General features: G+C 47.5%; 1 protein-coding gene across 6 annotated transcripts in view; it reads left to right on the forward strand.

The window, feature by feature from the left end:
• Positions 1 to 13,098, forward strand: part of RPH3A (rabphilin 3A) — a 275,247-nt gene that overhangs the window by 245,405 nt on the left and 16,744 nt on the right. For all 6 annotated transcript variants that reach the window (XM_013970800.2, XM_018061158.1, XM_013970802.2 and 3 more), the window contains 8 exons: positions 128 to 214; positions 361 to 532; positions 2,513 to 2,551; positions 2,651 to 2,803; positions 4,549 to 4,635; positions 7,153 to 7,215; positions 9,102 to 9,341; positions 11,690 to 11,769. In XM_013970800.2, the coding sequence (XP_013826254.2) occupies positions 128 to 214; positions 361 to 532; positions 2,513 to 2,551; positions 2,651 to 2,803; positions 4,549 to 4,635; positions 7,153 to 7,215; positions 9,102 to 9,341; positions 11,690 to 11,769 (921 nt within the window). The remainder of the gene's footprint in view (positions 1 to 127; positions 215 to 360; positions 533 to 2,512; positions 2,552 to 2,650; positions 2,804 to 4,548; positions 4,636 to 7,152; positions 7,216 to 9,101; positions 9,342 to 11,689; positions 11,770 to 13,098) is intronic.

A 13,098-nucleotide genomic window follows, 5' to 3' on the forward strand; every position in this document is an offset into this window, starting at 1 on the left:
CATGGGAGGCAGGTGAGGAACAAGGGAGAACAGGGCTTCATTGCCACCCTTCCCAGCCACTTCTGATTACCAGCAGCTCCGAGCCTGTCATATCTTGAGTGTGCACTGGGCTGTGTTTTGTCTCCAGAATGTCTGCACCAAGTGTGGGGTGGAGACCTCCAACAACCGCCCACACCCTGTGTGGCTCTGCAAAATCTGCATCGAGCAGAGAGAGGTGAGTGGACGGGTCCCATTCGGTTCCTGGAGCCTATTGTGTCGGTGCTCTGAGGACAGGGAGCAAAGTGGAAAATTAGCATTCATCAAGACAGGAGCAATAGTGCTCAGCTGCCATGTCTTCATCTTCTACCTCTCCTCCTCCAGGTGTGGAAGCGCTCTGGAGCATGGTTCTTCAAGGGCTTCCCCAAACAGGTCCTCCCACAGCCTATGCCCATAAAGAAGAACAAGCCCCAGCAGCCAGTCAGTGAGCCTGTGCCCGCTGCCCCTGAGCAGCCTACTCCTGAGCCCAAGCACCCTGCCCGGGCTCCAACGCGAGGTAGGAAAATACAGCTGCTGCTTTCAGGACCAAGGACAGACCTTGGCTAACTGGTCTACCTGAAGGGTGTCCTGGCATCATGTCTGTGTTTCTACCCAGCTGGTGGACAGCCAGCCAGCCTCTGGGCTTTGGTCTAGAACTCCTATGTCCCTTTCACAACTCACCATGAACCCTTATCAAGAGAGTAGCACAGGGGACTCTCCAGCAATGCCAGGCTGCCAAAAGGCTTTGTTGTCATCCCTGATGGAATGTTTAGAGGTACAACAGAGGTGGAAGTCAAAATTAGGAACTGAGAAAGACTCCCAGCACCAAAGTACGCACTGGAGTCTGGAGGGCAGGGGATTGGAGGCTTGCTGAAAAGGCCTTATTTTCTCCTGATATGTCTTATATCAATCACCAGCAAATCTGAAACTGGACTAATTAAAAGTGAAAGATGAATAAAAAGGAAATTAGCAAAAAGAAAATTACTGCTACTATGGATATTATCACTATTATCTATTATTATTAATTATTAAAATGATAATAAAAAGAGTGACAAAACAGTAAAAAGAAGAAAAAAAAGTAACCTCAATAGAACACATTTTAATTTAATAAGGCCACTAAGACTGACCACATAAAGCTCTTGCAGTACTTTTGATTAACCAAGTGATAAAAACTGGTCTGAATGACAATTCCAGAGTTGAGTGCAGGCAATACTTCTGAAAGGAAAGTTATAGTTGAAGATCGCAAAAATTGAAGTGCCCAATCATAGCTTCTCAAGGCACCCAGTAACATGTCTGACACTCAAAAGGCACTCAACAAATACTTTTATCCTGGCAAGGCATGAGCAATTTCTGCTCTTTGCAGAGACTCACCAAACTGTCAACATACCCTGTAGCCCTGGGTTTCCATCACTAGAGCATCTTTCTCCCTGGTTAAGCATTACTCCCTCTAAGATGAAGACTATAGCATAACTGTCAACATCTTGAACACCTGAGCCCAGGAATACTTGAATTTGAGTTCCAGCTTTGCAGCTTACAAGTTGTGTGAGCTTGGATGAGTAATCTAACTTCTCTGAAACTCTTTCCTTATCTATAAAATGAGGTTAATAACTCATGGGGTTATTTTGAAGATTAAATGAGATGCTATAGGCATACCTCATTTTATTGCACCTTGCTTTATTGCACTTCACAGTAATTGCAGTTTTTCACACACAAAAAATGATTTGTGATCAGTGATCTTTGATGTTACCATGGCAATTGTTTTGGCATTTTTTAAGCAATGAAATATTTTTAAATTAAGGCATGTACATTTTTAAAGACATAATGATATTTCACATATAATAGATTTAGAATTATGCCTATGATATGAACTTTCAATATTCTTTTAACAAGCAATTACCGAACACCTAATGAGTTCCAGGCTCTGTTCTACACCCTAGGGAGTCAGTGAATGAAGCAGATAAAATCTGTACTTTCATGCAATTAAAGTTTGGTAGGACAAACAGATGCTCAACAAACAGCAAATGCAAATACAATAAATATCAGGTAGTTATAGGTGCCTGGAAGAGAAGTGAAACAGGTAGAGGGGATAGTAGCTTCATGTTGGGCAGAATGGTCAGAGAAGGGCTGTCTGAAGAGATGATATTTGAGAGAAACTGACCAAGGTGGTTAAAAGTGCCCATAGAATCTTTGGGAATATCGCTTGCGAAGGGCTTGAGGTTGGAGCATGCCTGATGAATCCTGGGGAAAACCAAAGTAAGTGAACAAAGCACATTCTAGAGAGAATACAGAGGTGATGATCCGAACTCATTTGCAAAGGAAATAATGTGATGTTGTAAGCAGTCTCTACATTAGAGGGGAAATTGGGAGAGGAAATTTTTAATTTTTTTTTTTTAGCTCTTAGGAATGGTGGACAGACCCTTTTGTGAGCTCCTTAAGTGATGCCTCTTCAAAAACATCAAATACATACCCCTGGTCAGTTTTTTCTCTCTCTCTGCAGGTGACACTGAAGATAGGAGGAGCCCAGGTCAGAAGACAGGTGGGTTCTGCTGACTCTGTCTTCTACTCTGGGGACAGGAGTCCTTTCCCCCATTCCTCCAGTCCCCCTTTCTACATTCCATTCATGCTTTCCTTCCAGGCCCTGACATGACCTCAGCTCCTGGGCGAGGAAGCTACGGGCCTCCTGTGCGCAGGGCCTCTGAGGCACGAATGAGCTCCTCTGGCCGGGACTCAGACAGCTGGGACCAGAGCCACGGCATGGCTGCTGGGGACCCTAGCCAGAGCCCAGCAGGTGAGAGAGATGGGCAAATCCAAACAGGCTTCCTGGTGGAAGAGAATCAAAAGGAATGGGGAGGAGAGTGTTTTATCCATTTATTCACTGGCCATTGGTAGACATTCAGGGAACACTTGTTGAATGAGTGAGTGAGTCAATGGATGGATGAACAAAGACCGAAGTGAACAAGCAAACAAGCTGTGCTCATGCAGGACCCTGAGGCAAGGCCTGGGGACTAGTTAGCCCAGCCAGGAGTGCAGGAGTGGCCAGGCACTTTCTGTTCTGAGCGTTCACGCATCTCTCCTGTGGAAATGATTTCAATTCAGGACTTACCTGGTGGTCCAAAGGTTAGGACTCAACACTTTCCATTGCAGGGAGCATGAGTTTGATCCCTGGTCAGGGAACTAAGATCCCGCAAGCCACTCAGCATGGGCAAAAAGAAAAAGAAAATAAATAATCAGGATTTCCCTGGTGGTCCAGTGTTTAAGACTCCATGCTTCCAGTGCAGGAGACACAGGTTTCATCCCGGGTTGGAGAACAAGGATCCCACATGCCACAGGGTGCAGCCTCCCCCCCCAAAAAAGAGAATTTCCTATAAAGCCTACACATTTTTATTTCTGGAAATAAAAGTTATACATTTTTTTTTAAGATCTAAATTCAGGAAAGGTAGGATCCAGCTCAGCGAGGTGAGCGAGGACAAGGCATTCTTCCAGGAATGTCTTACCTTCTGGGCACCAGGAGCTGCTATGTGTATCATCCACATTTGATCCCCCAGCAGCTCTGCAAGAGGCAGTAGCGCCTAAAAGTCTCAGGCAGACTCCAGAGGTCAAACACCTGACTTCAAACCCAGGCTCTGCTACTAACTAATCAGGAGACACTAGGTGGGCTCCTTAACCCCTCTGTGCCTCAGTTTACCCGCTTATAAAATGGAGCTCATAAAGCACTACCTCACAGGGTGTGAAATTAAATAAGTTCTTATAAATAAGCATCAGCCCATTGTTATCAAGTGGGTAGAGTTATTGCCTGCATGAAGCATCTGAGGTTCAGCGAGGGTGAGTGACCAGCCCAAAGACACACAGCTTATAAAAGAAAAATCTGGGATGCAAAACTAAGTCCTCATGAAGATAAGAACAGTCTTTCAGGACTTACTCAGCCATCCAGGGGTTAAGACTCAACGCTTCCACTGTAGGAGGGGCACAGGTTTGATCCCTGGTTTGGGAACTAAGATCCCATATGCCACAAGGTGCGACAAAAAAAAAGAAATCTGCTTGACACAAGTACCAAAATAAATTCTAAATTGATTTTTAAAATCTACCAGATGTTGAGTGTTTACTACATGCCAGGCACTGTTCTGAGCACTTTGCATGTATTGTATCATTATGTGTCTCCACCACAGCCTTGTGAGCTAGGTACTGTTATCCCATTTGACAGATGAGGAGACTGAGGTCCAGAGAGGACAGGTCATTTGTGCAAAGTCATAGATGTTGGGAGCAATATCACAGAACCTGAGCTTTTCAATACCCACACTGCTGCTGTGACTTCTCAGGGTGATCTTAGTACTGAAAAGAGAGAACACACTGAGGAGGGGAGTAGAATGTCTGAAAGGGCCGAGAATATCAGGGAGCTGCCTCCAGTTCACACCCAGAGGACCGTACCTTATGCCAACTCACCAATCCCAAGCTTCTTCCTGCTTTGACTGTATATGTGTGTGTGCGTGTCTGTGCGTGTGTGTAACATGACAGGCTCTTTTCTTTCCCCTACAGGTTTGAGACGGGCCAACTCAGTCCAGGCTTCTAGACCCGCCCCGGCCTCAATGCAGAGCCCAGCACCTCCCCAGCCTGGGCAACCAGGTACCTGCCACCCACCTGCCCACCCAGGTCATCACTCAGCTGTGACCGCAATACCTCCCCACCTTTGCTTGCAGAATCTGCTGGGCTTTTTGCAAAGCTGCAGCCACTGCCAAACTCTAAACTCTTCCAAGACCCTTAGAATGAGTAATACTAGAATAGAAAGAGGCTGGGAGCCCAGCATGGGTGGGAGGGTGTGGGTAGCATCATATCCACCTAAACGCAAAAAGTGACAGTATTTCATCCCCAGTGTGCCCTGCCTTCCAGTATTGTCACCCCTCTCTCACAATTCTCACCACATACATCTACCATCTGCCCTCTTATTTCCTTAATGTTTTCTCCAAATTGACCTCCTTTAGAAACATAACTGAGAGAAGTTGTTACCATAAACTCTCTCTCAAGGAAAATTTAAGGACCTTGGACTTTAACAAAAAGGCATGGTCTCAGACAGGTATGTGAGATTCAGGAAGAAATAGTGGGCAAGAGATTAGTAATATTCCTCCTTCCATGAGAAAATATGAGCACATGTGGCTTGTATAAAAGAATGGAAATAATTCCTAATAGGTGCATTTAAAAAGCTGTTATTTTAGGTACTTCCCTGGTGGTCCAATGGCTAAGACTCCATGCTTCCAATGCAGGGGACCTGGGTTCAATCCCTGGTCAGGGAACTAGATCCCACATGCTGCAACTAAGACCTGGTACAGCCAAATAAATAAATAAAACATTTTAAAATTTTTGTTATTTTAAAAGAAACCTATAATAATGGGAAACCAGTATTCCATACCAGAAAAAAAGAGAGTGTGTTATTAATAGTTTGCTAGGGCAGTCATGAATATTCATTGGAAGGACTGATGCTGCAGCTGAAGCTCCAATACTTTGGCCACCTGATGTGAGGAGCCAACTCATTGGAAAAGACCCTGATGCTGGGAAAGATTGAAGGCAGGAGGAGAAGGGGACGACAGAGGATGAGATGGTTGGATGGTGTCACCAACTCGATGGACATGATTTTAAACAAACTCCAGGAGATAGTGAAAGACAGGGAGGCCTGACATGCTGCTGACATGCTGCAGTCCATGGAGTCTCAAAGAATAGGACACAACTTAGTGACTAAACAACACAAAGGACAATCGTAGCAAATATCACAGCTGGGTGGCTTAGAATAAAAGAAGTGTATTGTGGCCCAGTTCTGGAGGCCAAAAGTCCAAAATCAGGGTGTTGCCAGGGTTGGTTCCTTCCATGAGCTATGAGAGAGAATGTGTCCCATCCTCTTCCCTCGCTTCTGGGAGCCTCAGGCATTCCTTGGCTTGTAGAGGTATCTTCACATCATCCTCCTTCCATGCTTGGGTCCTGTGTGTCCAAACTTCCCCTCGTTATAAGGGCATAGTCATATCGGATTAGGGCCCAGCCTAATGGCTGTGTCTTAACTTGGTCATCTGCAAAGACCCTCTTCCTAAATAGTCATGTTCACAGGGACTGGGAGTTTGGACTTGAATATCTTTGGGGGAATGCAATTCAACCTACTGTGTAAGCTATTACAAAAATTAGTATACTGGGTCTTCTCTGGTGGTCTAGTGGTTAGGAGTCTGCCTGCCAATGCAGGGGCACATGGATTTGATCCTTGTTCTGGGAAGATCCCACATGCCATGGGGCAAATAAATCAATGAACCACAGCTACTGAGCCTGTGTGCAGAGCCCGTGCTCTGCATCAAGAGACACCTGGGTGATAAAAAGCCTGCATACAGCAACAGAGAGTAGACCCCATTCAGCACAGCTAGAGAAGGCTCACACACAGCAACAAAGACCTAGATATTAAATTATAATTTAATTTATAAATTAAATACAGCTTTAAAAGGTTAACATACTGAAGATAAGAGCACAGTGATATTCTCAGTACACTGGCCTACTGAAGGTTTGGAGCCTGAGGCCTGTCCTCTTTGGCTTTTTCAAAAGGGACACTTAAATAAAGGTTAGAGACGTGTTAAAGAAAAGTAGCACCGCAGTAAGACTTTTCCCATGATGGGATCAGTATCGAACCAATGAAGCCCAGAATGGCCTTCTCACTGCATCGTTGAATGTTATTTTTATTTCATGCCCCAAGCCTGTGGCTCTCTCCCACATCCCAAGCTTTGGAAATGTGGAGAATCCTCTGGACTGGTAATGACCCTGTAATAATGGTGGACACAAAACATGGGCTCGCCTGTTACCTTGCAAGTGGTTCTTATTCCATTAGCTCGTTGCCCTCGTAACAGCCAGCAAAACGTGAAGAGCAGGTATCACCAGCCCCACTTCACAGCGGGGAGGAAGCTGAGATTCAGGAAGGAAGGACTGGGGCTTGAAGCTAGGCCTCTCCAACCCCAGAATCCCCACAGTGGGACTGTTTCTGCACCCCTGGATACCTCTGCGCATCATGCACCACCCCGGGCCTGTGTCTGCACCATGAAATGAGGAGGGCTTGGGGCAAACCCTCAAATGATGCCGCCTTCTCTGTTCCAAGCTTCTTTCTCTCTTTGCTTCACTCAGGACCCCCAGGAGGCAGCAGACCCAGTCCGGCACCGACGGGATGCTTTCCAGATCAGAGACCAGGCAAGTGTTTGCTTCTTTTTTGTGCCTGTACGGGTGACCACCTCTGTTTCACCGATTGAGAGAGAGAGAGAGAGTGACAGAGACAGAGATAGAGAGACAGAGGTGGAGAGAGAGAGAGAGCAGGGGCTACCAGACATTGGCCCATTCTGCATCCTGAGAGCTAGCCGATGATCTCTACGGGATCCCCCGAATTCTAAAACTCTAGAGAGTCCATACTAACATTTGATGGACAGAAAATGACAATACATTTAGTGGTTAAGAGCACAGGCTGCCTGGATTCAAATCACTGCTTCTTCACTTCCCAACTGTGTGACCCTAGGTAAGTCACTTAACTTCTCTGAGCCTCAGTTTCCTCATCTTGAAAATGAGAATAACACAAAGACCTACCTCATAGAGTTGTGAGGATTAAGTAAACTGAGACATAGAAAACCTTAGCACGTGGCCTCTGCCCATCACCTGCTGCCCCTGGGCCTGTGTCTACACTTGTGAAATGGAGGCAGGGTGGTGCATGGGGCAAACACTCAAATGATGTCGCCTTCTCTGTTCCAAACTTCTTTCTTTCTTTGCCAAGATCACTCCAAGTGACAGTGATTATCACTGATACATATGTAACAGCCCCAATCAATACAGCGTATTCACTGCTTGCTAATGTACCAGTTACTGTGCAACGTGCTCAGTTCCTCAGTCACGTCCGACTCTTTGTGACCCTGTAGACTGTAGCGCACCAGGCCCCTCTGTCCATGGGATTTCTCAGGCAAGAATCCTGGAGTGGGTTGCCATTTCCTCCTCCAGGGGATCTTCCCGACCCAGGGATCGAACCCGTGTCTCCTGCATCTCCTGCGCTGGCAGGTGGATTCTTTACCATTGAGCCTCCTGTGCAAATATTAGAAAAAAAAAAGTTTAAATAATTGCTATTACTTTGTCAACAAAGGTCCATCTAGTCAAGGCTATAGTTTTTCCAGTAGTCATGTATGGATATAAGAGTTGGACTATAAAGAAAGCTGAGCACCGAAGAATTAATACTTTTGAACTGTGGTATTGGAGAAGACTCTTGAGAGTCCCTTGGACTGCAAGGAGATCCAACCAGTCCCTCCTAAAGGATATCAGTCCTGAATATTCACTGGAAGTACCGATGCTGAAGCTGAAGCTCTAATACTTTGGCCACCTGATGTGCAGACCTGACTCACTGGAAAAGACCCTGATGCTGGGAAAGATTGAGGGCAGGAGAAGAGGATGACAGTTGGGTGGCATCGCTGACTTGTTGGACATGAGTTTGAGCAAGCTTCAGGGGTTGGTGATGGACAGGGAAGCCTGGCGTGCTGCAGTTCATGAGTGGCTGAACTGAACTGAACTGAACTACTATTTGAGCACGTTCAGGTCTTAAAATTCCCCATTTTGGGGATGAGGAAACTAAGGCTCAGAGACAAGTCACTTGCTCCAGAACACACAGCTGAGATTCAAACCCAGGCTGCCTGGCTTCAGAGCCCACACCAGTGAGTGCTCTCAGTGAGGTCTGTTTTGCCTCCATTTGAATCAGCCCACGGGTCTTGTTATAAAACATAGATTCCAAGGCCCCATCACAGGGCCTTTAGATTCTAGCTGGGGCCCGGGAGCCTGCAGTTTTGCAGACCTTCCTTGGGTGGCTTTGACAAAGGCGACATTCTGAGATCTGGGGAGCAGCGCAGTGTGCACCCCCCCCCCACCGTCCAAGGAAAGTGACAGTCCCCCCCATTGCAGAGCAGTGGGTGATTCTGGTGCAAAGCTTGACGAACACCTGGTTCGTTGGTGCTCGTCACTTGCAGTAACACTGCAGCAGTTGTCATTGCTAGAAATCCAACACAGGGACTCAGCTGCCTCTTTCTCACCCTCTCCCATCTCCCCTGCAGAGGTGGCTCCCAGTGACCCAGACTATACAGGGGCCACAGCCCAACCCCGGGAGGAGAGAACCGGGGCCATCGGAGGCTACTCAGCGGCTGGAACCAGGGAGGACCGAGCGGGCCACCCCCCAGGCCCCTATTCCCAAGCCTCTGCGGCTGCTCCCCAACCGGTGGTGGCCCCGGCCCGTCAGCCCCCACCCCCTGAGGAGGACGAGGAGGAAGCCAACAGCTACGATTCAGATGAAGCAAGTAGGTGACTCGTAACAGAGGGGTGGCTGAAAAAGTCGCTTCAGTGGTCACCCCCTGGGAAACAGGAATGGGTCTGGGGACAGCCCTGTATACCCCAGCCCCCCATAAACATATTAGCCAAGCTATAAAAATACAAATTTGTGTTACTAAATTCACAAAATGACATCAGCTTTCTAAAGTATAGGTGCTGTATGGTTTTTTCATCATGGTAAAACATATATAACATCAATGTTACCTTTTACATCATTTTTTATGAGTATAATTCAACTACATTCACAATGGTCTACTGGGTGATTTCATAGAATTATCATATGACCCAGCAATTCCACTCCTAGGTGTATACAAAGAGGCATGTGTTTTAATAGTTTCCCAAACTCTTTAGTGTGTCTTCTAAAAGTCGTTTTTTTAACCATGGTTTAAAATTTTCTGGTATTTCCTCTTACATCCATCCACTCGATGATTTATAAAGTGTTGACTCTGTGCTTCTCTCACTCAGAGCTTGAGTCCCAAGGGGACACACACGCACACACACACACACGCACACACACATACACACGCGCGCGCACGCACACACACACACACACACGCCAGTGGCACTTCTCCTGGGTGTGGCTGGGTGCTTCAGGGGAGAGCTGGGGTGGCCCTTGTGAGCTGGAAGGAAGCACAGATGGGTCGTGTCTGGACCTGATTCTCGTGGGGTTGGAGGGACATTCCAAGACCTGCTGGTCAGACGGGGAGACTGGACCCGCTCCAAAGAAATGGACCAATGGCTGTAATCGGTGGAATGGCTTTGGCCCTTCAGGTTATCTCTCCTCGTTGTAAAAAGGGGAGTGAATACTGCCTCCCATGTGGGGCTGAGGGGAGGGTAAACTTAGTTACCTCCTGAGAAAGGGCATCGAAAACCAGAAATCATTTTATATAGTACAAAACACACACAAAACAATTTATATAGTACAAAATACAAGTACAGGGTAAACTGAGGTACCTCCTGAGAAAGGGCATCAAAAACCAAAAATCATTTTATATAGTATAAAACACACATGAGGAATTATTATTATGCAACATGAGCATCAGAAGTAATAATAGTCATAGTAAACACTTGGTGAGCACTTATTTTGTGCCAGGCACTTTTCTAAGTGTGTTACGTGCATTGCTCACTTTAACAATCCCAGTGAGTCTAGGAATAGTCGCTTTTCTTATTCCGATTTCACAGATAGGGAGATGGAGTCTCGGACAGGTTCAAGGGCTTGTCCTAGTTCCCATGGACAGTGAGTGGAGGGGCCGACGGTCAGCCTCAATAGCTGCAGCAGATCGGAGGCCAGACCTGGAGGAAATATGAGCTGTCCTGTCTCCCCCAGGGGTCGCGGGGCTGCAGGCTTGGGGGAAAGGAGTCTGAGCTGTCGGCCACAGGCTGCTTCTGCTCTGGAAAGGCGCCATGTCTATCCCACCTTTTGGCTCTTCAATCCTGGCCCCTCTGCCCAGAGCAGTGACCACTGCTCCTTCCATCCACCTGAAGTGTCTCTTCACTGACCTACGAAGCCTAGAATATCCCTCCCAGCATATGTATATCCCTAATAGGAGCTGTCCTTGATGATTTATAACCAGCCTGTCTCTGTATTGGCTCCCTCCCTCACTCATCTCTGTATTGACAAGTATTTATTGAACACCAACTAGGTGCCCCTAAACTATTATAAGTGCTAAGGATACCATGGCCAAAAAAAAAAAAAGACAGACAAGATGGCTGATCTAATGGAACTAGCATTCTAGTGGAAAGACACATAGTGTACCAATGAGTTGATTTCAAACAGAGACAGAGCATGGTGAAGGAAGTAAAATAGGGTGAATGACCGAGAAGGTAGCTGCTTTAGATGGAGCAATCAGAGAGGGCTTCTCTAAGGAGGTGGCATTTAATTTAAACTGAGAAGTGGATAATGAGAAGTCACCAGCCACATGAGGATCTAGAGGAAGTGCATTCTCAACACAGGCAACAGCAAACGCTAAGGCTCATTTATTCCTTCAGCAAGTAAGTGAGCCAACTGTGTGCCCTGCGCTGTGCCCAGTGGGGACATAGCAGTGAACAAGACAGTCACAGCCTTACCCTCACGGGGTTCTCAGCCTAGCAGATGGAAGTCATCAACTAGGCAATTGCACAAATGATTAACTGATCATAGGTGTGCCGAGGGCTCCAGGGAGGAGGAGGGTCTATGAGGACGAGGAGTCCAGATAAGCCTTCCTCTCCCCTGTAGGCTCAATGCCTATCCCAGACTGGGCACATGGTAAGTGCTCAGGAAATGTTTGTTGAATGACTGAACGAGTGTCTTCTTGGTACCTGCCTCTGTCCTCTTCAGCCACCCTGGGTGCCCTGGAGTTCAGCCTTCTCTATGACCAGGACAACAGCTCCCTGCACTGCACCATCATAAAGGCCAAGGTGGGTGAGGGGCCAAGCTGGGGACCGCTCAGTACGCTCTGGCATTTCTAGGGGACTTGGGGAGGGCAGGGGTTATTAGGCCTGTCTCCTGCCATGGCCTTGTCTGTCTGTGACAGTGACCGTAATGAGAAAAGAGCAGGAATTGGCCACGGCTAATTTCTTTCGGGGAGGACTTCCTGTGGGGATAGCCCGGGAGGGGTTTTACTTAACTGTATCTACCTCCTGGGAATGACGGCAACCAAGCTTCAGGGGCAGAGCTGAGACCTGCCCCATCCACGGCCACTGGAGGGCACTGCAGAGGTGTCACCCGGGAGGCAGTGACAGCCGATCCTGACGGCTGACATGTCACTGAACAGCTCCTTCTACAGACGTGGCTGTCAAGCTGGAGTGGCAGACAGTCAGGGGCCTGTTGTTGCAGGTCAGGTACGCTAAGTTACCTCAATAGCTTCTGACTCTTTGCAGCCCTATGGACTATAGCCCACCAGGCTCCTCTGTCCACGGGATTTCCCAGCAAGAATACTAGAGTGGGCTCCCGTTTCCTACTCCAGGGGACCTTCCCGACCCAGAGATCGAACCCACATCTCCTGTGGCTCCTGCATTAGCAGGCAGATACTTTACTGCTGAGCTGCCTGGGAAGCCCTGTTGTTGCAGATACAAGGACAGTCATCTGGCCTTCTGAGGGGGCGGGAAGGGCAGAGCAGGCTGGAAGAGCATCTCTACACTGCAGGTTCCACGGGCAGTGAGCGGACTCCACTCTAGCCCCCAAGGAAAGCTGGATGATGCCAGTGCCAACCCCAGGAAGTACTAAAAACTAACCAGGATCTCCCCTGCCCAAGTCTGGTCTGTAGAGAGCAAGCAACGCCCAGGAACCAGACTTCCTGAGTTCTAAACTAGCTCTCCTGCTCCTGGCTGTGGGACTTGGGGGAAGTTACTTAACCTCTCTGTGCCTCGGGGATAATAGTAGAGCCTCTCCCATAAGGGCGACGGTGAGTATTACACGGAAGGTAGCTGGGTATCCCAGTTTGCACAGATGGCCCCCATTATGCCTGTTGCCTTGCTAAAATAATTAAGAACTCTCCTTCCCACTCACAAAATGTCCCAGTTTGGATGATCAGTGATGTGTGAAATGCTTAACACAACTTCTAGATCAACACACCCAGGTCACTTCTTCAGCAGGTATTTAGATGCATTTACACCCCACCCCCAATAACACGGTCAGGTAAGGCCCTACATTATCTTGTTTAATTTTCACAGGAACCTCTGAGGAAGAGATTATTATTAGCCCCATTGTACAGATGGGAAAACTGAAGCTTAGAAAGTTAAAGCCTG

The sequence above is a fragment of the Capra hircus genome, chromosome 17, assembly GCF_001704415.2.
Source record: "Capra hircus breed San Clemente chromosome 17, ASM170441v1, whole genome shotgun sequence".
Taxonomy (NCBI): domain Eukaryota; kingdom Metazoa; phylum Chordata; class Mammalia; order Artiodactyla; family Bovidae; genus Capra; species Capra hircus.